The sequence below is a fragment of the Salmo salar genome, chromosome 16 (assembly GCF_965601325.2).
Source record: "Salmo salar chromosome 16, fSalSal1, whole genome shotgun sequence".
Taxonomy (NCBI): Eukaryota; Metazoa; Chordata; class Actinopteri; order Salmoniformes; family Salmonidae; genus Salmo; species Salmo salar.
The window spans coordinates 88,510,021-88,537,635 of record NC_138306.1 but is presented as its reverse complement, the minus strand read 5'-3'; the positions used below and the strand labels follow the sequence as shown (position 1 = coordinate 88,537,635).

The 27,615-nt window shown below is 44.4% G+C and overlaps 1 protein-coding gene across 1 annotated transcript; it reads right to left on the bottom strand.

The window, feature by feature from the left end:
- Nucleotides 1-19: 19 nt before the first annotated feature.
- On the bottom strand, nt 20-27,411 carry lamp1 (lysosomal-associated membrane protein 1). The gene is given in 9 exon segments (NM_001165374.1): nt 20-1,457; nt 9,109-9,276; nt 9,599-9,665; nt 10,072-10,197; nt 10,448-10,656; nt 13,400-13,561; nt 14,465-14,681; nt 14,845-14,963; nt 27,147-27,411. Coding segments are annotated over 9 exon segments (1,260 nt in total). The 5' UTR covers nt 27,199-27,411; the 3' UTR covers nt 20-1,317.
- Between the last annotated feature and the right edge of the window lie 204 nt (nt 27,412-27,615).

Here is a 27,615-nt window from a genome sequence, read left to right as displayed (position 1 = left end):
TCAACTCAGGAAGCAGAAGAAAGTTTCAAATGTCTTTTATTGACCTTAGCAAGACGCATATAAGAAAAATGATCAAAGCATTCTCTACAAAAATCAGATCAACTTGCTACAATCGATATCAACACAATCTCATGGGAGGAGAGGAAGAGTTCCACTATATTTCACACCAGTTCAACACATCCATCAGGTAACCAGCTTGTTCTGTTCCTCAGTCCAACACCGTCCACACCCCTTTGTTTTGAAATGCAGTAAAAACACAACCCCCCACATACGGCCTGTCAAATGTTCTTGTGACATACAAGATAATCCGGTCAGTATTTCTGACCACAGTGGAGTTGTTAGACATTGAAGTTTCCCTTTTTCCCCCCACAGGAGTCTTCAGACCTCCCTAGGTGATGTCATAGAAAAGATGGTGGTCCTGAAGGAAAGGAGATGAGGAAGGAAGGGAAGCTGGTTGAGTCCACCACAAAACGTGGTTCTAGCAAAGACCCACTCTTCCATAAGAGAATACTATCATTTAATATCAGATTTATTTTTAAAAAAATCTTTAAATTCCTTTTAAAGCGAGAATCCACCCAAGTCAAACATGAAATGATATCAGAACTAAAAAGGTATACTGAGCCAGCTGCAGTGGAGATGGGCTAGAGACAGAGAGACGAGGGGGATAGTAGGTTTGACCAGGCAGTAGTCTGTTAGTAGGTAGCTGAGCATGAGCTGCTGTGAATAACAATATACAGAGGACACACACACACTGCAGAGAGGGCTGGGTTTGTACATGGTCCAGTCAGTCATCAGTAGCAGTGGTTGGTTGGAGCGTCAGGCTCTCTGCAGTCTGTCTGAAAAGACTCCCTATATTGTGCACTAAGTTTGACCAGAATCCGCATAGACCTCTAGTCCCGTGTGGCTCAGTTGGTAGAGCATTGTGTTTGCAATGCCAGGGTTGTGGGTTCGATTCCCACGGGGGACCAGTACGGAGGGAAAAAAAATGTTTTATGAAATGTATGCATTCACTACTGTAAGTCGCTCTGGATAAGAGCGTCTGCTAAATGACTAAAAATGTAGTGCACTACCCCATAGACCTCTGGTCAAAAGTAGTGCACTACCCCATAGACCTCTAGTCAAAAGTAGTGCACTACCCCATAGACCTCTAGTCAAAAGTAGTGCACTACCCCATAGACCTCTAGTCAAAAGTAGTGCACTACCCCATAGACCTCTGGTCAAAAGTAGTGCACTACCCCATAGACCTCTGGTCAAAAGTAGTGCACTATATAGGGAATAGGGTGCCGTTTGATACACACAGGTTGTGTGTCAGTGTTCTCAGATGGTCTGGTATCCAGCATGGCTCCTCTTCCTGCCGATGAGGTAAGCGATGAGAACGATGAGAACCAGGCCGGCCAGAGCGGCTCCCACAACGATGGGAATCAACATGTTATCCTGATCCAACTGGCACTCCTCCGCTAGAGGGAGGGAGAGGAGGGGTGTGGAGGGATGTGGAGGGAGAGAGAGGAGGGATGTGGAGGGAGAGAGAGGAGGGATGTGGAGGGAGGGAGAGGAGGGATGTGGAGGGAGGGAGAGGAGGGATGTGGAGGGAGGGAAAGGAGGGATGTGGAGGGAGGGAGAGGAGGGATGTGGAGGGAGAGAGAGGAGGGATGTGGAGGGAGAGAGAGGAGGGATGAGAGGAGGGATGTGGAGGGAGAGAGAGGAGGGAGAGGAGGGATGTGGAGGGAGGGAGAGGAGGGATGTGGAGGGAGAGAGAGGAGGGATGTGGAGGGAGAGAGGAGGGAGGGAGAAACACAAACAGAAAAAATAATGTCAAGTTCATTGATACAAATAGAGAACTTCTAATCAAGGACAACCATTGACAAAGGGTAGAGAGAGAGAGGAGAGATGGATAGATCATATGAAAGGGTAGAGAGAGAGGAGAGATGGATAGATCATATGAAAGGGTAGAGAGAGAGAGGAGAGATGGATAGATCATATGAAAGGGTAGAGAGAGGAGAGATGGATAGATCATATGAAAGGGTAGAGAGAGGAGAGATGGATAGATCATATGAAAGGGTAGAGAGAGAGGAGAGATGAATAGATCATATGAAAGGGTGGAGAGAGAGGGGAGAGATGGATAGATCATATGAAAGGGTGGAGAGAGAGGGGAGAGATGGATAGATCATATGAAAGGGTAGAGAGAGAGAGAGAGGAGAGATGGATAGATCATATGAAAGGGTAGAGAGAGAGAGAGAGGAGAGATGGATAGATCATATGAAAGGGTAGAGAGAGAGGAGAGATACATAGATCATATGAAAGGGTAGAGAGAGAGAGGAGAGATACATAGATCATATGAAAGGGTAGAGAGAGGAGAGATGGATAGATCATATGAAAGGATAGAGAGAGAGGAGAGATGGATAGATCATATGAAAGGGTAGAGAGAGGAGAGATGGATAGATCATATGAAAGGGTAGAGAGAGAGAGGAGAGATGGATAGATCATATGAAAGGGTAGAGAGAGAGAGGAGAGATGGATAGATCATATGAAAGGGTAGAGAGAGAGAGGAGAGATGGATAGATCATATGAAAGGGTAGAGAGAGAGAGGAGAGATACATAGATCATATGAAAGGGTAGAGAGAGGAGAGATGGATAGATCATATGAAAGGTTAGAGAGGAGAGATGGATAGATCATATGAAAGGGTAGAGAGAGAGAGGAGAGATGGATAGATCATATGAAAGGGTAGAGAGAGAGAGGAGAGATGGATAGATCATATGAAAGGGTAGAGAGAGAGGAGAGAGGAGAGATGGATAGATCATATGAAAGGGTGGAGAGAGAGAGGAGAGATGGATAGATCATATGAAAGGGTGGAGAGAGAGAGGAGAGATGGATAGATCATATGAAAGGGTAGAGAGAGAGAGGAGAGATGGATAGATCATATGAAAGGGTAGAGAGAGAGAGGAGAGATGGATAGATCATATGAAAGGGTAGAGAGAGAGAGGAGAGATGGATAGATCATATGAAAGGGTAGAGAGAGAGAGGAGAGATGGATAGATCATATGAAAGGGTAGAGAGAGAGAGGAGAGATGGATAGATCATATGAAAGGGTAGAGAGAGAGAGGAGAGATGGATAGATCATATGAAAGGGTAGAGAGAGAGAGGAGAGATGGATAGATCATATGAAAGGGTAGAGAGAGAGAGAGGAGAGATGGATAGATCATATGAAAGGGTGGAGAGAGAGAGGAGAGATGGATAGATCATATGAAAGGGTAGAGAGAGAGAGGAGAGATGGATAGATCATATGAAAGGGTAGAGAGAGAGGAGAGATATATGAAAGGGTGGAGAGAGAGAGGAGAGATGGATAGATCATATGAAAGGGTGGAGAGAGAGGAGAGATCATATGAAAGGGTGGAGAGAGAGAGGAGAGATGGATAGATCATATGAAAGGGTGGAGAGAGAGGAGAGATGGATAGATCATATGAAAGGGTGGAGAGAGAGGAGAGATGGATAGATCATATGAAAGGGTAGAGAGAGAGGAGAGATGGATAGATCATATGAAAGGTTAGAGAGAGAGGAGAGATGGATAGATCATATGAAAGGGTAGAGAGAGAGAGGAGAGATGGATAGATCATATGAAAGGGTAGAGAGGAGAGATGGATAGATCATATGAAAGGGTAGAGAGAGAGAGGAGAGATGGATAGATCATATGAAAGGGTAGAGAGAGAGGAGAGATGGATAGATCATATGAAAGGGTAGAGAGAGAGGAGAGATGGATAGATCATATGAAAGGGTAGAGAGAGAGGAGAGATGGATAGATCATATGAAAGGGTAGAGAGAGAGAGGAGAGATGGATAGATCATATGAAAGGGTGGAGAGAGAGAGGAGAGATGGATAGATCATATGAAAGGGTAGAGAGAGAGAGGAGAGATGGATAGATCATATGAAAGGGTAGAGAGAGAGAGGAGAGATGGATAGATCATATGAAAGGGTAGAGAGAGAGAGGAGAGATGGATAGATCATATGAAAGGGTGGAGAGAGAGGAGAGATGGATAGATCATATGAAAGGGTAGAGAGAGAGGAGAGATGGATAGATCATATGAAAGGGTAGAGAGAGAGAAGAGAGATGGATAGATCATATGAAAGGGTGGAGAGAGAGGAGAGATCATATGAAAGGGTGGAGAGAGAGAGGAGAGATGGATAGATCATATGAAAGGGTGGAGAGAGAGAGGAGAGATGGATAGATCATATGAAAGGGTGGAGAGAGAGAGGAGAGATGGATAGATCATATGAAAGGGTGGAGAGAGAGAGGAGAGATGGATAGATCATATGAAAGGGTAGAGAGAGAGGAGAGATCATATGAAAGGGTAGAGAGAGAGGAGAGATGGATAGATCATATGAAAGGGTAGAGAGAGAGAGGAGAGATGGATAGATCATATGAAAGGGTAGAGAGAGAGAGGAGAGATGGATAGATCATATGAAAGGGTAGAGAGAGAGAGGAGAGATGGATAGATCATATGAAAGGGTAGAGAGAGAGAGGAGAGATGGATAGATCATATGAAAGGGTAGAGAGAGAGAGGAGAGATGGATAGATCATATGAAAGGGTAGAGAGAGAGAGGAGAGATGGATAGATCATATGAAAGGTTAGAGAGAGAGAGGAGAGATGGATAGATCATATGAAAGGGTAGAGAGAGAGAGGAGAGATGGATAGATCATATGAAAGGGTGGCGAGAGAGAGAGGAGAGATGGATAGATCATATGAAAGGGTGGCGAGAGAGAGAGAGAGGAGAGATGGATAGATCATATGAAAGGGTAGAGAGAGAGAGGAGAGATGGATAGATCATATGAAAGGGTAGAGAGAGAGAGGAGAGATGGATAGATCATATGAAAGGGTAGAGAGAGGAGAGATGGATAGATCATATGAAAGGGTAGAGAGAGAGAGGAGAGATGGATAGATCATATGAAAGGGTAGAGAGAGAGAGAGAGGAGAGATGGATAGATCATATGAAAGGGTAGAGAGAGAGAGAGAGGAGAGATGGATAGATCATATGAAAGGGTAGAGAGAGAGAGAGAGGAGAGATGGATAGATCATATGAAAGGGTAGAGAGAGAGAGAGAGGAGAGATGGATAGATCATATGAAAGGGTAGAGAGAGAGAGAGAGGAGAGATGGATAGATCATATGAAAGGGTAGAGAGAGAGAGAGAGGAGAGATGGATAGATCATATGAAAGGGTAGAGAGAGAGAGAGAGGAGAGATGGATAGATCATATGAAAGGGTAGAGAGAGAGAGAGGGAGAGATGGATAGATCATATGAAAGGGTAGAGAGAGAGAGGAGAGATGGATAGATCATATGAAAGGGTAGAGAGAGAGAGGAGAGATGGATAGATCATATGAAAGGGTAGAGAGAGAGAGGAGAGATGGATAGATCATATGAAAGGGTAGAGAGAGAGAGGAGAGATGGATAGATCATATGAAAGGGTAGAGAGAGAGAGGAGAGATGGATAGATCATATGAAAGGGTAGAGAGAGAGAGGAGAGATGGATAGATCATATGAAAGGGTAGAGAGAGAGAGAGAGAGGAGAGATGGATAGATCATATGAAAGGGTAGAGAGAGAGAGAGAGGAGAGATGGATAGATCATATGAAAGGGTAGAGAGAGAGAGAGAGGAGAGATGGATAGATCATATGAAAGGGTAGAGAGAGAGAGAGAGGAGAGATGGATAGATCATATGAAAGGGTAGAGAGAGAGAGAGGAGAGATGGATAGATCATATGAAAGGGTAGAGAGAGAGGAGAGATGGATAGATCATATGAAAGGGTAGAGAGAGAGAGGAGAGATGGATAGATCATATGAAAGGGTAGAGAGAGAGAGGAGAGATGGATAGATCATATGAAAGGGTAGAGAGAGGAGAGATGGATAGATCATATGAAAGGGTAGAGAGAGAGGAGAGATGGATAGATCATATGAAAGGGTAGAGAGAGAGGAGAGATGGATAGATCATATGAAAGGGTAGAGAGAGAGAGGAGAGATGGATAGATCATATGAAAGGGTAGAGAGAGAGAGGAGAGATGGATAGATCATATGAAAGGGTAGAGAGAGAGAGGAGAGATGGATAGATCATATGAAAGGGTAGAGAGAGAGAGGAGAGATGGATAGATCATATGAAAGGGTAGAGAGAGGAGAGATGGATAGATCATATGAAAGGGTAGAGAGAGAGAGAGAGAGGAGAGATGGATAGATCATATGAAAGGGTAGAGAGAGAGAGGAGAGATGGATAGATCATATGAAAGGGTAGAGAGAGAGAGGAGAGATGGATAGATCATATGAAAGGGTAGAGAGAGAGATGGATAGATCATATGAAAGGGTAGAGAGAGAGATGGATAGATCATATGAAAGGGTAGAGAGAGAGGAGAGATGGATAGATCATATGAAAGGGTAGAGAGAGAGATGGATAGATCATATGAAAGGGTAGAGAGAGAGAGGAGAGATGGATAGATCATATGAAAGGGTAGAGAGAGAGAGGAGAGATGGATAGATCATATGAAAGGGTAGAAAGAGAGAGGAGAGATGGATAGATCATATGAAAGGGTAGAGAGAGAGATGGATAGATCATATGAAAGGGTAGAGAGAGAGAGGAGAGATGGATAGATCATATGAAAGGGTAGAGAGAGAGAGGAGAGATGGATAGATCATATGAAAGGGTAGAGAGAGAGAGGAGAGATGGATAGATCATATGAAAGGGTAGAGAGAGAGAGGAGAGATGGATAGATCATATGAAAGGGTAGAGAGAGAGGAGAGATGGATAGATCATATGAAAGGGTAGAGAGAGAGAGGAGAGATGGATAGATCATATGAAAGGGTAGAGAGAGAGAGGAGAGATGGATAGATCATATGAAAGGGTAGAGAGAGAGAGGAGAGATGGATAGATCATATGAAAGGGTAGAGAGAGAGAGGAGAGATGGATAGATCATATGAAAGGGTGGAGAGAGAGAGGAGAGATGGATAGATCATATGAAAGGGTGGAGAGAGAGAGGAGAGATGGATAGATCATATGAAAGGGTGGAGAGAGAGAGGAGAGATGGATAGATCATATGAAAGGATAGAGAGAGAGGAGAGATGGATAGATCATATGAAAGGGTAGAGAGAGAGGAGAGATGGATAGATCATATGAAAGGGTAGAGAGAGAGGAGAGATGGATAGATCATATGAAAGGGTAGAGAGAGAGAGGAGAGATGGATAGATCATATGAAAGGGTAGAGAGGAGAGATGGATAGATCATATGAAAGGGTAGAGAGGAGAGATGGATAGATCATATGAAAGGGTAGAGAGAGAGAGGAGAGATGGATAGATCATATGAAAGGGTAGAGAGAGAGAGGAGAGATGGATAGATCATATGAAAGGGTAGAGAGAGAGGAGAGATCATATGAAAGGGTGGAGAGAGAGAGGAGAGATGGATAGATCATATGAAAGGGTGGAGAGAGAGAGGAGAGATGGATAGATCATATGAAAGGGTAGAGAGAGAGAGGAGAGATGGATAGATCATATGAAAGGGTAGAGAGAGAGAGGAGAGATGGATAGATCATATGAAAGGGTGGAGAGAGAGAGGAGAGATGGATAGATCATATGAAAGGGTAGAGAGAGAGAGAGGAGAGATGGATAGATCATATGAAAGGGTAGAGAGAGAGAGGAGAGATGGATAGATCATATGAAAGGGTAGAGAGAGAGAGGAGAGATGGATAGATCATATGAAAGGGTAGAGAGAGAGAGGAGAGATGGATAGATCATATGAAAGGGTAGAGAGAGAGAGGAGAGATGGATAGATCATATGAAAGGGTAGAGAGAGAGAGGAGAGATGGATAGATCATATGAAAGGGTAGAGAGAGGAGAGATGGATAGATCATATGAAAGGATAGAGAGAGAGGAGAGATGGATAGATCATATGAAAGGGCAGAGAGAGAGAGGAGAGATGGATAGATCATATGAAAGGGTAGAGAGAGAGGAGAGATCATATGAAAGGGTGGAGAGAGAGAGGAGAGATGGATAGATCATATGAAAGGGGAGAGAGAGAGGAGAGATGGATAGATCATATGAAAGGGTAGAGAGAGAGAGGAGAGATGGATAGATCATATGAAAGGATAGAGAGAGAGGAGAGATGGAGAGATCATATGAAAGGGTAGAGAGAGAGAGGAGAGATGGATAGATCATATGAAAGGGTAGAGAGAGAGGAGAGATGGATAGATCATATGAAAGGGTAGAGAGAGAGAGGAGAGATGGATAGATCATATGAAAGGGTAGAGAGAGAGAGGAGAGATGGATAGATCATATGAAAGGGTGGCGAGAGAGAGAGAGAGAGGAGAGATGGATAGATCATATGAAAGGGTAGAGAGAGAGAGGAGAGATGGATAGATCATATGAAAGGTTAGAGAGAGAGGAGAGATGGATAGATCATATGAAAGGGTAGAGAGAGAGAGGAGAGATGGATAGATCATATGAAAGGGTAGAGAGAGAGAGGAGAGATGGATAGATCATATGAAAGGGTAGAGAGAGAGAGGAGAGATGGATAGATCATATGAAAGGGTAGAGAGAGAGAGGAGAGATGGATAGATCATATGAAAGGGTAGAGAGAGAGAGGAGAGATGGATAGATCATATGAAAGGGTAGAGAGAGAGAGGAGAGATGGATAGATCATATGAAAGGGTAGAGAGAGAGAGGAGAGATGGATAGATCATATGAAAGGGTAGAGAGAGAGGAGAGATGGATAGATCATATGAAAGGGTAGAGAGAGGAGAGATGGATAGATCATATGAAAGGGTAGAGAGAGAGGAGAGATGGATAGATCATATGAAAGGGTAGAGAGAGGAGAGATGGATAGATCATATGAAAGGGTGGAGAGAGAGAAGAGAGATGGATAGATCATATGAAAGGGTAGAGAGAGAGAGGAGAGATGGATAGATCATATGAAAGGGTAGAGAGAGAGAGGAGAGATGGATAGATCATATGAAAGGGTGGCGAGAGAGAGAGAGAGGAGAGATGGATAGATCATATGAAAGGGTAGAGAGAGAGAAGAGAGATGGATAGATCATATGAAAGGGTAGAGAGAGAGAACACTAGATTAGATCGTATCCAGTACCTTGTGCGAACTGTCCTCTGGTGATGCCGAAGGGCTGGACCTGCAGCTGGAAGGTGTTGAGGGAGAAGTTCTGGTCTACAACCAGAGTCTGTTCTGAAATACACATGTAGCTACGGCCCAGGGAGCCACGCTGGTAGTCCAGACTACTGTTACTGGTGTTGAACGGGGCTGGAGGGAGGGAGAGACAGGACGGAGGGAGAGAGAGAGGGGTAGTGTAGAGAGGTAGAGGTGAACAGAGATCCAGACATTGTTATGGAACAGTAAATCCTCAACAGAGAGATAGATAGAGAGCTAGAGAGAGCTAGAGAGAGAGAGAGAGAGATAGAAAGAGAGATAGATAGAGAGCTAGAGAGAGCTAGAGAGAGAGAGATAGAAAGAGAGATAGATAGAGAGATAGATAGAGAGAGGTGGTAAAGGTGAGGGGTAGTATATATAATCTCAGTCCTGTTTGGTCTATATGGACACTATTGATAACAGAGGAAACACTAACCTGTCATATCAGACCAAGCTGCTACCACAGACAGACCAGTCAGGTGGTACCTGTTAGACGTGCTGTTCTGGAAAGAGAAGAAAGAACATCAGTCACGGAGGAGAGGAGAGAGAACTGACAGACAGACAGGCAGACAGACAGATAGGTAAAGAGACAGACAGACAGGCAGACAGACAGATAGGTAAAGAGACCGACAGACAGGCAGACAGACAGATAGGTAAAGAGACCGACAGACAGGCAGACAGACAGATAGGTAAAGAGACCGACAGACAGGCAGACAGACAGATAGGTAAAGAGACCGACAGACAGGCAGACAGACAGATAGGTAAAGAGACTGACAGACAGGCAGACCGGTAAACAGACAGGGAGACAGATAGACTGATAACCAGACAGGCAGGGAGGCAGACAGACACAGACACACACAAAAGTGTAAAAGACTGACAGACAGGTAAACAGTAGAGTGATGATGTCACCAGAGTAAACAGGAAGCTGAGGTTTGTGGCATTGGCCTGCGTCAGCACCAGGGTGGCGCTGGTGGGGTCACATGATCCTGAGCTGGTCGTCTGATTGGGCAGCAGGTTTACTACTTCCTGGATAGTCTGTCAAAGAGGAGGAGAGGGACAGGTTATTGTGTGTTTCTCAGACAATGTGTGTGTGTGAGTGTGTGTGTGTGTGTGTGTGTGTGTGTGTGTGTGTGTGTGTGTGTGTGTGTGTGTGTGTGTGTGTGTGTGTGTGTGTGTGTGTGTGTGTGTGTGTGTGTGTGTGTGTGTGTGTGTGTGTGTGTGTGTGTGTGTGTGTGTGTGTGTGTGTGTGTGTGTGTGTGTGTGTGTACATGAGCGTGTGGGTTACCTTATTCTGCGAGGCAGAGAAGTGGGAGATGTTGAGCTGCAGTGCCATGCGAGCCAGCAGACAGACGGTCCCGTTGCTATTGGAGACAGAGTAGCTGCCCTGGCTGGGGGTTCCAGGGGGGGTGGGGACGGGGGCGGGGGCTGCTGTGGTGGTGGAGGGGGGTGGAGGCGGGGCTGTGGTGAAGCTCTGGTCAGCAGTACACACACTCTCTGGGAAGAACAGTACAGACGGTTCAGACCAGCTATCACACAACACGGGTCAATACCCTCATACGGTTCAGACCAGCTATCACACAACACGGGTCAATACCCTCATACGGTTCAGACCAGCTATCACACAACACGGGTCAATACCCTCATACGGTTCAGACCAGCTATCACACAACACGGGTCAATACCCTCATACGGTTCAGACCAGCTATCACACAACACGGGTCAATACCCTCATACTGTTCAGACCAGCTATCACACAACACGGGTCAATACCCTCATACGGTTCAGACCAGCTATCACACAACACGGGTCAATACCCTCATACTGTTCAGACCAGCTATCACACAACACGGGTCAATACCCTCATACGGTTCAGACCAGCTATCACACAACACAACACGGGTCAATAGCCTCATACGGTTCAGACCAGCTATCACACAACACAACACGGGTCAATACTCTCATACGGTTCAGACCAGCTATCACACAACACGGGTCAATAGCCTCATACGGTTCAGACCAGCTATCACACAACACGGGTCAATACCCTCATACTGTTCAGACCAGCTATCACACAACACGGGTCAATAGCCTCATACGGTTCAGACCAGCTATCACACAACACGGGTCAATAGCCTCATACGGTTCAGACCAGCTATCACACAACACGGGTCAATAGCCTCATACGGTTCAGACCAGCTATCACACAACACGGGTCAATAGCCTCATACTGTTCAGACCAGCTATCACACAACACGGGTCAATACCCTCATACGGTTCAGACCAGCTATCACACAACACGGGTCAATACCCTCATACGGTTCAGACCAGCTATCACACAACACGGGTCAATACCCTCATACGGTTCAGACCAGCTATCACACAACACGGGTCAATACCCTCATACGGTTCAGACCAGCTATCACACAACACGGGTCAATACCCTCATACTGTTCAGACCAGCTATCACACAACACGGGTCAATACCCTCATACGGTTCAGACCAGCTATCACACAACACGGGTCAATACCCTCATACTGTTCAGACCAGCTATCACACAACACGGGTCAATACCCTCATACTGTTCAGACCAGCTATCACACAACACGGGTCAATACCCTCATACGGTTCAGACCAGCTATCACACAACACGGGTCAATACCCTCATACGGTTCAGACCAGCTATCACACAACACGGGTCAATAGCCTCATACTGTTCATTTAAACACCATAAGGTAAATGGTCAAAGTCAAACATGTAAAGGAATAACCAAAGTGTTGATGGTCAGTGTACAGTTGTTAATGGTTGATGGTCAGTGTACAGTTGTTAATGGTTGATGGTCAGTTGTTAATGGTTGATGGTCAGTGTACAGTTGTTAATGGTTGATGGTCAGTGTACAGTTGTTAATGGTTGATGGTCAGTGTACAGTTGTTAATGGTTGATGGTCAGTGTACAGTTGTTAATGGTTGATGGTCAGTGTACAGTTGTTAATGGTTGATGGTCAGTGTACAGTTGTTAATGGTTGATGGTCAGTGTACAGTTGTTAATGGTTGATGGTCAGTGTACCGTTGTTAATGGTTGATGGTCAGTGTACAGTTGTTAATGGTTGATGGTCAGTGTACAGTTGTTAATGGTTGATGGTCAGTTGTTAATGGTTGATGGTCAGTGTACAGTTGTTAATGGTTGATGGTCAGTGTACAGTTGTTAATGGTTGATGGTCAGTGTACCGTTGTTAATGGTTGATGGTCAGTGTACAGTTGTTAATGGTTGATGGTCAGTGTACAGTTGTTAATGGTTGATGGCCAGTGTACCGTTGTTAATGGTTGATGGTCAGTGTACAGTTGTTAATGGTTGATGGCCAGTGTACAGTTGTTAATGGTTGATGGTCAGTGTACAGTTGTTAATGGTTGATGGTCAGTGTACAGTGGTTAATGGTTGATGGTCAGTGTACAGTTGTTAATGGTTGATGGTCAGTGTACAGTTGTTAATGGTTGATGGTCAGTGTACAGTTGTTAATGGTTGATGGTCAGTGTACAGTTGTTAATGGTTGATGGTCAGTGTACAGTTGTTAATGGTTGATGGTCAGTGTACAGTTGTTAATGGTTGATGGCCAGTGTACAGTGGTTAATGGTTGATGGTCAGTGTACAGTGGTTAATGGTTGATGGTCAGTGTACAGTGGTTAATGGTTGATGGTCAGTGTACAGTTGTTAATGGTTGATGGTCAGTGTACAGTGGTTAATGGTTGATGGTCAGTGTACAGTTGTTAATGGTTGATGGTCAGTGTACAGTTGTTAATGGTTGATGGTCAGTGTACAGTTGTTAATGGTTGATGGTCAGTTGTTAATGGTTGATGGTCAGTGTACAGTTGTTAATGGTTGATGGTCAGTGTACAGTTGTTAATGGTTGATGGTCAGTGTACAGTTGTTAATGGTTGATGGTCAGTGTACAGTTGTTAATGGTTGATGGTCAGTGTACAGTTGTTAATGGTTGATGGTCAGTGTACAGTTGTTAATGGTTGATGGTCAGTGTACAGTTGTTAATGGTTGATGGTCAGTGTACAGTTGTTAATGGTTGATGGTCAGTGTACAGTGGTTAATGGTTGATGGTCAGTGTACAGTTGTTAATGGTTGATGGTCAGTGGTTAATGGTCAGTGATGGACAATAAGGGTGCATCCCAAATGATCCCTGGTCCAAAGTAGTGCACTATCTAGGGAAAAGGGTGGGATTGGGGGCTGTACCGTTGGAGCTCAGATCCTCTCCTGTCATGAAGGCTTCCATGGTGACGTTAGAGAAGGTGACGGTGGCTCCTCCCACAATGACAGGTGAGGCGCTGATACATCTGTAGGTGGTGTTGACCCTAGCAACCATCCCTACAGAGGTCGTCTCCACAGTTACCACATCTGTAGAAAAACAGACAAGACACATTGTTCAGAAATCAAATAATCCATTCTGTGTGTTAATGTGTGTGTGTGTGTGTGTGTGTATGCGCAAAGCGTGCCTCCATGTGTTAGTATGTGTGTGTGTGTGTGTGTGTGTGTATGCGCAAAGCGTGCCTCCGTGTGTTAATGTGTGTGTGTGTGTGTGTATGCGCAAAGCGTGCCTCCGTGTGTTAATGTGTGTGTGTGAGTGTGTGTGTGTATGCGCAAAGCGTGGCTCCGTGTGTTAGTATGTGTGTGTATGCGCAAAGCGTGCCTCCGTGTGTTAATGTGTGTGTGTGTGTGTATATGCGCAAAGCATGCCTCCGTGTGTTAATGTGTGTGTGTGTGTGTGTATGCGCAAAGCATGCCTCCGTGTGTTAATGTGTGTGTGTGTTTGTGTGTGTATGCGCAAAGCGTGCCTCCGTGTGTTAATGTGTGTGTGTGTGTGTATGCGCAAAGCGTGCCTCCGTGTGTTAATGTGTGTGTGTGTGTATGTGCAAAGCGTGCCTCCGTGTGTTAATGTGTGTGTGTGTGTGTGCAAAGCGTGCCTCCGTGTGTTAATGTGTGTGTGTGTGTGCAAAGCGTGCCTCCGTGTGTTAATGTGTGTGTGTGTGTGTGTGTGTGTATGCGCAAAGCGTGCCTCCGTGTGTTAATGTGTGTGTGTGTGTGTGTGTGTGTATGCGCAAAGCGTGCCTCCGTGTGTTAATGTGTGTGTGTGTGTGTGTGTGTGTGTGTGTGTGTGTGTATGCGCAAAGTGTGCCTCCGTGTGTTAATGTGTGTGTGTGTGTGTGTGTGTGTGTATGCGCAAAGCGTGCCTCCGTGTGTTAATGTGTGTTAATGTGGTGTGTGTGTGTGTGTGTGTGTGTGTGTGTGTCTCTTTCTCACCGGTGCTGTTGGCCTCTGGGAAGTTGGAGACATCACTGAGGTTATACTGCAGGGTGAGTTTAGCAACGCTGTACAGACTGTCATTGGATGAGAAGCCGAGGCCCAGGGCGTGGCCATCCCCGAACAACGCCACGAGCCAGGGGGAGCGGCCGTCACCCCCACACGAGCTGGCCACACCCACCACCGCCGACCCTGGGAGGGGCACCATCACCGTACGCTGGAGAGAAGAAGTTTGTACATTTAAAACATGTTCAGGATAGTATGGTTTGCCCAAACTCATGCACACAGTTGTCTTGGGAAGAGAGACTTATGTTCAGGACATTATCAAATGTACAATCTGTTTCTCTAAGCCGGAGAGGATTGTGGGGGATGTAGTTTACCGTGCCGTTGGCGGTGTCATAGGTGATGGAGAAGGAGGCGGAGAGTTCAGCTTTTATACAGGTGGAGTTTCCCTCTGTCACCTCCAGAGTGACCTGAGACTGGACTACTGTCACACAACCTGGGAGGAGATATCATCATTACCACTATAACCATGACTGACTGGACTACTGTCACACAACCTGGGAGGAGATATCATCATTACCACTATAACCATGACTGACTGGACTACTGTCACACAACCTGAGTAGTATTATCAGTCAGTACAGTATGAAGACAGGCAGAAACTGCTTCTCCAATAGAAATCCATGATCAGGCTTATAAAGTGATATCAAGCGCATGTGCAGAAACACGTTATCTGTTCTAACGGTGGTCTCATGCCAAACTGCACGTGTGCATGCCGTCAAATCAAAGACCCTCCTTTGACATTAAGTTGTTTTTCAGGAAAATTACAAGTTTTTCACTCTCATGAGGTTGGAGTGTTGTGGATTATTCCCAGTTCACTATCAAACTCACTATCACAGTGGCAAAGTGTTTCTCCAAAATGGCCGCCAAGTCACCTGACCGCTCACCTGACGCGTCAGATGTCACCAGCTGACCACCATTCACACACACTACACCAGACATTGTTTGGTAGCCATCAGAGAACTCTCCAGTATGCCTTCTTGACTAAGCGAGTTATCTGTGTCCTGTGCTATATTAAGGACATACTGTTAATAGATTGTAGAACCCATGTTGTATGATAATGCTAACTAGTAGCCTTTAGCATATGGTTTGCTAGGGCCCATTCAGGTATGTATTGACCTAAGGACCACGTTGTGGTTCACATTATGCTACTTACGGTCCTTTATGTTTAAAATATATATATATATAACACACACACTAATATATATATAAATATATATATATATATATATATATGATGATGTTTTATAGCCTATCGACGGCACTAGGGCACATTATATTATATTAGGGTGGCGCAGTGGTCTAAGGCACTACATTTCAGTGCAAGAGGCGTCACTACAGTCCCTGGTTCGAATCCAGACTGAATCACATCCGGCCATGATTGGGAGTCCCATAGGGCGGTGCAGAATTGGCCCAGCGTCGTCTGGGTTTGGCTGTCATTGTAAATAAAAATGTGTTCTTATTAACTGACTTGCCTAGTTAAATAAAGGTTAAATAAAAACATTTAAAAATATTGGGTTAACTGTAGCCTACTAACCCCTGTCTATTACCTTGGGACTATCGTGTACTTTGATCAGTTCACAGTATGTTAAGGTTTTATCTTTTATAATGCTTATTGTTCCATTGATTATTTAAACCGTAATACTTGTTTCCATCAGTTACAGAAACCATACATACATATTACATCCTATAACTTCACTGTTCTCTGATTGACCTGGCTGAATAAAAATGGATCCAAGTGGTTGAAGAGAAGTTCTGAATCAGTCACTCTGTCAGGAGCCCCTGGGTGGCCATCACCATTCACTAGAACCAGCCAAACTAGAACCTCTTACATGGAGTAATAACATGTTCAACTACTTCAGACATCGCCTCCAATCTAGGTTGTGACTCAAGATTTAGAGAAAACCAACTACTAAGGAAGAATTCTTCACTTCTCTTATTGACTTCTCAAACCCCAAACCTCTGGCCTGGTCTGTTTCGCAAGCATTCCTGTGTGATGCACTTCGTAAGCAGTCTTGGTTTAGAAATGTTGTGGTGCTAGTCTCATCTCACAGCTGCTGTACAGTCATGGCCAAAAGTTTTGAGAATGACACAAATATTAATTTTCACAAAGTCTGCTTCCTCAGTTTGTATGATGGCAATTTGCATATACTCCAGAATGTTATGAAGAGTGATCAGATGAATTACAATTAATTGCAAAGTCCCTCTTTGCCATGCAAATTAACTGAATCCCCCAAAAACATTTCCACTGCATATCAGCCCTGCCACAAAAGGACCAGCTGACATCATGTCAGTGATTCTCTTGTTAACACAGGTGTGAGTGTTGACGAAGACAAGGCTGGAGATCACTCTGTCATGCTGATTGAGTTCGAATAACAGACTGGAAGCTTCAAAAGGAGGGTGGTTCTTGGAATCATTGTTATTCCTCTGTCAACCATGGTTACCTGCAAGGAAACACGTGCCGTCATCATTGCTTTGCACAAAAAGGGCTTCACAGGCAAGGGTATTGCTGCCAGTAAGATTGCACCTAAATCAACCCTTTATCGGATCATCAACAACTTCAAGGAGAGTGGTTCAATTGTTGTGAAGAAGGCTTCAGGGTGCCCAAGAAAGTCCAGCAAGCGCCAGGACCGTCTCCTAAAGTTGATTCAGCTGCGGGATCGGGACACCACCAGTGCAGAGCTTGCTCAGGAATGGCAGCAGGCAGGTGTGAGTGCATCTGCACACACAGTGAGGTGAAGACTTTTGAAGGATGGCCTGGTGTCAAGAAAGGCAGCAAAGAAGCCACTTCTCTCCAGGAAAATCATCAGGGACAGACTGATATTCTGCAAAAGGTACAGGGATTGGACTGCTGAGGACTGGGGTAAAGTCATTTTCTCTGATGAATCCCCTTTCCGATTGTATGGGGCATCCGGAAAAAAGCTTGTCCGGAGAAGACAAGGTGAGCGCTACCATCAGTCCTGTGTCATGCCAACAGTAAAGCATCCCGAGACCATTCATGTGTGGGGTTGCTTCTCAGCCAAGGGAGTGGGCTTACTCACAATTTTGCTTAACCTGTTGGGGGTAGGGGGCAGTATTTACACAGCCGGATAAAAAACGTACCCGATTTAATCTGGTTATTACTACTGCCCAGAAACTAGAATATGCATATAATTATTGGCTTTGGATAGAAAACACCCTAAAGTTTCTAAAACTGTTTGAATGGTGTCTGTGAGTATAACAGAACTCATATGGCAGGCAAAAACCTGAGAGGATTCTGTACAGGAAGTGCCCTCTCTGACCATTCCTTGAGCTTCTTGACTCTGTTTATTGAAGACTGAGGATCTTTGCTGTAACGTGACACTTCCTACGGCTCCCATAGGCTCTCAGAAGGCGGGAAAAAGCTGAATGATGTAATTCCAGCCACTGGCTGAAAAACATTAGCGCTTTTGGCAAGTGCTCTATCAGAGGACAATGGGCTGAGGCGCGTGCACGAGTCGACCCCATGTTTTATTTTCTTTCGTCTTTGAACCTAAACACGCTTTCCCGGTCGGAATATTATCGCTTTTTTACGAGAATATTGCAAAATTTGCTTTCACCGAAAAGCTATTTTAAAAATCGGACATAGCGAGTGCATAGAGGAGTTCTGTATCTATAATTCTTAAAATAATTGTTATGCTTTTTGTGAACGTTTATCGTGAGTAATTTATTAAATTCACCGGAAGTTTGCGGGGGGGTATGCTAGTTCTGAACGTCACATGCTAATGTAAAAAGCTGTTTTTTGATAAAAATATGAACTTGATTGAACAAAACATGCATGTATTGTATAACATAATGTTCTAGGATTGTCATCTGATGAAGATCAAAGGTTAGTGCTGCATTTAGCTGTGGTTTGGGTTTATGTGACATTATATGCTAGCTTGAAAAATGGGTGTCTGATTATTTCTGGCTGGGTACTCTGCTGACATAATCTAATGTTTTTCTTTCGTTGTAAAGCCTTTTTGAAATCGGACAGTGTGGTTAGATTAACCTGTTATGGCTAGGGGGCAGTATTTTCACGGCTGGATAAAAAACGTACCCGATTTAATCTGGTTACTACTCCTGCCCAGTAACTAGAATATGCATATAATTATTGGCTTTGGATAGAAAACACCCTAAAGTTTCTAAAACTGTTTGAATGGTGTCTGTGAGTATAATAGAACTCAAACGGCAGGTCAAAACCTGAGAGATTCCTTTACAGGAAGTGGCCTATCTGACCATTTCTTGAACTTCTTTGCCATCTCTATCTTTTACAAAGGATCTCTGCTCTAACGTGACACTTCCTACGTCTTCCATGGGCGCTCAGAGCCCGGGAAAAAACAGAATGTCGTCATCCCAGCCCCAGGCTGAAACACATTATCGCCTTTCTCAAGTGGCCGATCAAGGGACTGTGGGCTTAGGCGCGTGCCCTGGCCGCCCCCGTCTTCGTGATTTTTCCTCTGTTTGCCGAAAAGGAGATTCCCGGTCGGAATATTATCGCTTTTTTACGAGATAAATTGCATAAAAATTGATTTTAAACAGCGGTTGACATGCTTCGAAGTACGGTAATGGAATATTTAGAATTTTTTTGTCACGAATTGCACCATGCGCACGACCCTGATTTACCATTTCAGATAGTGTCTGGGACGTACGAACAAAACGCCGCTATTCGGATATAACGATGGATTATTTTGGACCAAACCAACATTTGTTATTGAAGTTGCAGTCCTGGGAGTGCATTCTGACGAAGACAACAAAAGGTAATCAAACTTTTATAATAGTAAATCTGATATTGGTGAGTGCTAAACTTGCCGGGTGTCTAAATAGCTAGCCCGTGATGGCTGGGCTATGTACTTAGAATATTGCAAAATGTGCTTTCACCAAAAAGCTATTTTAAAATCGGACATAGAGTGCATACAGGAGTTCTGTATCTATAATTCTTAAAATAATTGTTATGCTTTTTGTGAACGTTTATCGTGAGTAATTTAGTAAATTGTTAGCAAATTCCCCGGAAGTTTGCGGGGGGGTATGCTTGTTCTGAACGTCACATGCTAATGTAAAAAGCTGTTTTTTGATATAAATATGAACTTGATTGAACAAAACATGCATGTATTGTATAACATAATGTCCTAGGTGTGTCATCTGATGAAGATCATCAAAGGTTAGTGCTGCATTTAGCTGTCTTCTGGGTTTTTGTGACATTATATGCTAGCTTGAAAAATGGGTGTCTGATTATTTCTGGCTTGGTACTCTGCTGACATAATCTAATGTTTTGCTTTCGCTGTAAAGCCTTTTTGAAATCGGACAGTGTGGTTAGATAAAGGAGAGTCTTGTCTTTAAAATGCTGTGAAATAGTCATATAAAAATTGAAGTTTTTGTATTTTTGAGGAATTTGTAATTCGCGCCACGCCTATCATTGGATATTGGAGCAGGTGTTCCGCTAGCGGAACGTCTAGATGTAAGAGGTTAACGAGAGTCTTGTCTTTAAAATGGTGTAAAATAGTCATATGTTTGAGAAATTGAAGTAATAGCATTTCTAAGGTATTTCAATAACGCGCCACGGGATTCAACTGGCTGTTGAGTAGGTGGGACGATTTCGTCCCGCCGACCCTAGAGAGGTTAAGAACACAGCCATAAATAAAGAATTGTACCAACACATCCTCCGAGAGCAACTTCTCCCAACCATCCAGGAACAGTTTGGTGACGAACAATGCCTTTTCCAGCATGATGGAGCACCTTGCCATAAGGCAAAAGTGATAACTAAGTGGCTCTGGGAACAAAACATAGATATTTTAGGTCCATGGCCAGGAAACTCTCCAGACCTTAATCAAATTGAGAACGTGTGGTCAATCCTCAAGAGGCGGGTGGACAAACAAAACCCCCCAAATTCTGACAAACTCCAAGCATTGATTATGCAAGAATGGGCTGCCATCGGTCAGGATGTGGCCCAGAAGTTAATTGACAGCATGCCAGGGCGGATTGCAGAGGTCTTGAAAAAGAAGGGTCAACACTGCAAATATTGACTCTTTGCATCAACTTCATGTAATTGTCAATAAAAGCCTTTGACACTTATGAAATGCTTGTAATTATACTTCAGTACTCCATAGTAACATCTGACAAAAATATCTAAAGACACAGAAGCAGCAAACTTTGTGGAAATTAATATTTGTGTCATTCTCAAAACTTTTGGCCACGACTGTACAACCTGAGCAACAACATCAAGCAAACTCCATCCAGTGCAGGGAAACATCAGTACTAAGAAATGACCAGCAGAGGGTAGTAGAGGGCTAGAGTTGAGACAGAGACTCAGGTCACATATCAATCTAGAGTTGAGACAGGGACAGGGACTCAGGTCACATATCAATCTAGAGTTGAGACAGGGACTCAGGTCACATATCAATCTAGAGTTGAGACAGGGACTCAGGTCACATATCAATCTAGAGTTGAGACAGAGCCAGGGACTCAGGTCACATATCAATCTAGAGTTGAGACAGGGACTCAGGTCACATATCAATCTAGAGTTGAGACAGGGACTCAGGTCACATATCAATCTAGAGTTGAGACAGGGACTCAGGTCACATATCAATCTAGAGTTGAGACAGGGACTCAGGTCACATATCAATCTAGAGTTGAGACAGGGACTCAGGTCACATATCAATCTAGAGTTGAGACAGGGACTCAGGTCACATATCAATCTAGAGTTGAGACAGAGACAGGGACTCAGGTCACATATCAATCTAGAGTTGAGACAGGGACTCAGGTCACATATCAATCTAGAGTTGAGACAGAGACTCAGGTCACATATCAATCTAGAGTTGAGACAGAGACTCCGGTCACATATCAATCTAGAGTTGAGACAGAGACTCCGGTCACATATCAATCTAGAGTTGAGACAGAGACTCAGGTCACATATCAATCTAGAGTTGAGACAGAGACTCAGGTCACATATCAATCTAGAGTTGAGACAGGGACTCAGGTCACATATCAATCTAGAGTTGAGACAGGGACTCAGGTCACATATCAATCTAGAGTTGAGACAGGGACTCAGGTCACATATCAATCTAGAGTTGAGACAGGGACTCAGGTCACATATCAATCTAGAGTTGAGACAGGGACTCAGGTCACATATCAATCTAGAGTTGAGACAGGGACTCAGGTCACATATCAATCTAGAGTTGAGACAGGGACTCAGGTCACATATCAATCTAGAGTTGAGACAGAGACTCAGGTCACATATCAATCTAGAGTTGAGACAGGGACAGGGACTCAGGTCACATATCAATCTAGAGTTGAGACAGAGACTCAGGTCACATATCAATCTAGAGTTGAGACAGAGACAGGGACTCAGGTCACATATCAATCTAGAGTTGAGACAGAGACAGGGACTCAGGTCACATATCAATCTAGAGTTGAGACAGAGACAGGGACTCAGGTCACATATCAATCTAGAGTTGAGACAGGGACTCAGGTCACATATCAATCTAGAGTTGAGACAGAGACTCAGGTCACATATCAATCTAGAGTTGAGACAGGGACAGGGACTCAGGTCACATATCAATCTAGAGTTGAGACAGAGACTCAGGTCACATATCAATCTAGAGTTGAGACAGAGACAGGGACTCAGGTCACATATCAATCTAGAGTTGAGACAGAGACAGGGACTCAGGTCACATATCAATCTAGAGTTGAGACAGAGACAGGGACTCAGGTCACATATCAATCTAGAGTTGAGACAGGGACTCTGGTCACATATCAATCTAGAGTTGAGACAGGGACTCAGGTCACATATCAATCTAGAGTTGAGACAGGGACTCAGGTCACATATCAATCTAGAGTTGAGACAGGGACTCAGGTCACATATCAATCTAGAGTTGAGACAGGGACAGGGACTCAGGTCACATATCAATCTAGAGTTGAGACAGAGACTCAGGTCACATATCAATCTAGAGTTGAGACAGAGACAGGGACTCAGGTCACATATCAATCTAGAGTTGAGACAGAGACAGGGACTCAGGTCACATATCAATCTAGAGTTGAGACAGAGACAGGGACTCAGGTCACATATCAATCTAGAGTTGAGACAGGGACTCAGGTCACATATCAATCTAGAGTTGAGACAGGGACTCAGGTCACATATCAATCTAGAGTTGAGACAGAGACTCAGGTCACATATCAATCTAGAGTTGAGACAGGGACAGGGACTCAGGTCACATATCAATCTAGAGTTGAGACAGAGACTCAGGTCACATATCAATCTAGAGTTGAGACAGAGACAGGGACTCAGGTCACATATCAATCTAGAGTTGAGACAGAGACAGGGACTCAGGTCACATATCAATCTAGAGTTGAGACAGAGACAGGGACTCAGGTCACATATCAATCTAGAGTTGAGACAGAGACAGGGACTCCGGTCACATATCAATCTAGAGTTGAGACAGGGACTCAGGTCACATATCAATCTAGAGTTGAGACAGGGACTCAGGTCACATATCAATCTAGAGTTGAGACAGAGACTCAGGTCACATATCAATCTAGAGTTGAGACAGGGACTCAGGTCACATATCAATCTAGATAGACAGATAAGTGATTTCACAGCCTGAACACAAGTCTAGAACATAATCCAGAACCCTCAGGTCTACAGCTGAGAAGCATCACCACCTGTCCGTACGACCAGATTAAGTTCTAGCAGTTCAGTTCCAAGCATGAGAGGAGTTCTAGAATGTTTCCCGTGATGATGTAATGACAGTACAGATGTAAAACTGGCAGGTCCCTCCCTCCTCCTTCGCATGTACCATTACCAAACCCTTTATTACCAACCCTCTAGTCTGGCACACACAGCCTACTACAGACTATTAATACCTACTATGTGTTCCAAATGGCACACCCTATATAGTGCACTATTCAGACTCATTTACAGCTGCTGGCTACCACAACAGACAGAGGTCGAGGGGTTAAATATGTGTCTACTGACATACTGTTTAAAGGTCAGGCTATTCGTGTGTGGCTAAGGAGTGCCTGACCAGAGGGCGTGCCTCAATAGTCTAGACTGGCTTCCTATCTCTCCTCAGAGGATCAATTCATCCAAATCAGCACTAGTGTTCAGACAGAATGAATGTCAGATGAACTAAGAGTGAATTCTAAATGACACCCTATTCCCTATATAGTGAACTACTTTGACCAGGACTATTTTTGAGCAGCCCTATAGGCCCTGGTTAAAGGTAGTGCACTATCCCCTATAGGTCCTCGTCAAAAGTAGTGCACTATCCCCTATAGCCCCTGGTCAAAAGTAGTGCACTATCCCCTATAGCCCCTGGTCAAAAGTAGTGCACTATCCCCTATAGCCCCTGGTCAAAAGTAGTGCACTATCCCCTTTAGCCCCTGGTCAAAAGTAGTGCACTATCCCCTTTAGCCCCTGGTCAAAAGTAGTGCACTATCCCCTTTAGCCCCTGGTCAAAAGTAGTGCACTATCCCCTATAGGCCCTGGTCAAAAGTAGTGCACTATCCCCTATAGGCCCTGGTTAAGGTAGTGCACTACATTAGGAATAGGGTGCCACTTGAGGACACAGCCTGTCTATCTAAGATGAGGTCATCAGCATCCAGAGCAAGGAGCCTGACGAGGCCTGATGCTGGCTCTGGTTTCATTCATTACTGGAATTGATTTGGCCAAATGCATCTGCTCTCTGTTCAGTGCGCTTTCTGCTTAAGCAGTGGTCTCTGGTCAGTTCGGCAGCTGGGCGAGTGAGGGAGAGGGAGATGTGTTCGCGGTTTACCGGGTCTTTTTTCTGCGGTTTTCTTGAAGATCACTCCGCGACCCACACGACGCAGCACTGTGGTTCAGCAGCAGATGATGCGCTGTCAGCCAATGACTTGTTGTTGCCACTCACCGCTGTCATTAAATGGAGTCAAGCTAGCCACAGCAAGTTCTGACTCAACTGTCATGAAACGCATATACAGCGATGAGTTTCTCTCTCTTTCATACAAACTTATAACGAGGAGCACCCACAATGTGTTTTGTGTGTGGAAGTACTTGGTAATGAGTCTCTCATAAGGAACAAATTAATAAAACGACACATCCTGACCAAACATCCACAGCATGACGGTAAACCCAGGGAGTTCTTTCAGAACAGGGCAGAATGCTTCAGGAAACGTCGCTTCGACAGTGGAAAAGTAAGTCAACTAGCAAATCAATGTTGTCATTTTATAACAGGTGATGATAAGCAGAAATAAGGGAGCACTAACTAACTCTCATAGTAGTAGATGTGAGTTTCTCTTTCAAACAATCCCCTGGCCTTGTACACAGCTAATAGCTAACATTAACCAAAGCAAGTTAGCTACTGATAGTGCAACACTAAGTAACAGTACAGATGAAGATAAAATGATTATTATGAACTGGAATAAACTGATTGAAGCAAGATGCTGTTTGAGGCAAACACACTCACACAGTTCTGGGTTGTTCATCTACAGCAGGAAGTGGTCTCCTGCCTGACTGAGAACACACTCACACAGTTCTAGGTTGTTCATCTACAGCAGGAAGTGGTCTCCTGCCTGACTGAGAACACACTCACACAGTTCTGGGTTGTTCATCTACAGAAGGAAGGGGTCTCCTGCCTGACTGAGAAAGCCAGTAGGTGTTCTGATCCAGTTGGCACCACATATCTATGTGAGTCAGGGTTCTCAACTCTGGATTACTTAAAAAACAAGTACAGAAACAGTTTCAAGGCTGAGCATGACCTAAATGTTACACTGTCATAAACAGAGCCCAGAATAGACATGCTGCTGTTAAAATTCAATAAATCATTTTCATTCTGAACTGGAACAAACTGATTGATCACATCACACAGAACATAACAGACACGCAGGCTTTTTGATAGAGCAACACTAAGTAACAGTACAGATCAACAATGATCAGGCCTACTGTACATCTCACTGTAGAAATGATCAGGTCTACTGTACATCTCACTGTAGAAATGATCAGGCCTACTGTACATCTCACTGTAGAAATGGTCAGGTCTACTGTACATCTCACTGTAGAAATGATCAGGCCTACTGCACATCTCACTATAGAAATTATCAGGCCTACTGCACATCTCACTGTAGAAATGATCAGGCCTACTGCACATCTCACTGTAGAAATGATCAGGCCTACTGTACATCTCACTGTAGAAATGATCAGGCCTACTGTACATCTCACTGTAGAAATGATCAGGTCTACTATACATCTCACTGTAGACATTATTGTTGAAAACTAGTCTAGGTTGGAACTGTTAAAATACAAATCATTTTTATTCTTAACTGGAATAAACTGATTGATCACATCACACAGATATAGACCAGAAAAGGTGTGTGTGTGTGTGTGTGTGTGTGTGTGATGACTCAGGGAGATTTACTCCAGGGGTTGAACATGACCCTGCCTGCCTCACATCCTCCCTAAAAAACACACACACACACACACACACACACACACACACACACACACACACAACACTGAAACAAAGAGCAACCACACTATAACACTATAACACTGTTTCCACAGCAGTAGAGAGAAGACATGTGACTCAAAACTGTAATCACAGGTTAACTACCACACACACACCTTAGCATCCTGATTCCCTTTCTTATGTAGGCCTGGATCTTATCAATATTAAATAAAGGCAAATGTTTCAAATGTCAATGAAACTGTGACCTGGTCCATGAACAGCAGCACAGCGCACAAACTGTGACCTGGTCCATGAACAGCAGCACAGCGCACAAACTGTGACCTGGTCCATGAACAGCAGCACAGCGCCACGGACCGGCAGACGCGCCGCGCCCTGTGACCTGGTCCATGAACAGCAGCACAGCGCACAAACTGTGACCTGGTCCATGAACAGCAGCACAGCCCCGGCCGGCCAGCAGCAGCACGCCCCTGTGACCTGGTCCATGACGCGCCGCCCCTGGACCGGCAGCAGCAGCACAGCACACAAACTGTGACCTGGTCCATGAACAGCAGCACAGCGCACAAACTGTCCACAAAACAGTAGAAACAAACCTACATTAGGCCTATAGCTTATAGTCGATTGACTTGACAGTGTTGTGACAACACATCTGTGTGTTCGTGTGTGTGTGGTGTGTGTGTGTCAGTCTGAGCGGCCACCGGCCAGCTAATGGTCGGTCATAGAGGATCCAGTGTTTCAACACACAAAGCACCTCTACGGTCACGTGAAGCGTTCCCGGAACAATGGGTTGACAGAGAAACAGACGCGTTGTTGATTTTAGGAAAACAAACTGCCCGTTTGTCTGTTCCCATTTGATTCACTTGACCTTCTACTGTCTGTCACACAACATGTCCTGGTCATCGTGACGAAATCAACATGTTGTGTACAAATACGACAGAGAGAAAAAAATAACACGTTACACTGAAACGTCCATAAATAAAAACGTATATTCAAATACATAATAAAATAATATGCTTTATGTCATATGCTCCTATAGAATTATCTATTTATTTCTAAATTCCTTACGCCGAATTAACAGTCACCATACTACACGATAATATAACACTAGCGGAGATTATGACGACGTTTCATTCCCCCTCCGTCTCAGTAACGGTCCTCGATCGACCATCACTATAAGAAACACTTACCAAGAATCGCAAAGCAGGCGATCCCGACAACGAACGGACATGTTCGAGTCATGTTTCAAGTCCAGAGTTCAGTTTAATGGATAGCACACACCGCTTGTCCAACGCAGCTGTCCAGGCAGTGCAATAACAACCCCGAAAAGTAAAGATCTACCTTCCTTTTCTTGTTAGTCCCCTTTATTTGGCGGTTATTTATCTTTTTTCCTATTCGTGGTCCTGTTTTCCGAGCATGTTGCAGAAGCCGGACAGTATCGCTCCCTTTCATGTCCTTCATACGAGGAGGGAACGTCCAGTCACGTGAACCCAGCTTTAGAAGCACCCAGCACCGTCACGTGAGGAGGCCAGCAACACCCTCTTATTACAGCTCCCCTCCCAGACACAACTCAGTACTATGCTACTACTGGCAAACCCTGCTCAAATCAGAATCAGAATTCTACTGTAAAATACTGTATCATAGAATGGGTTATTTCAT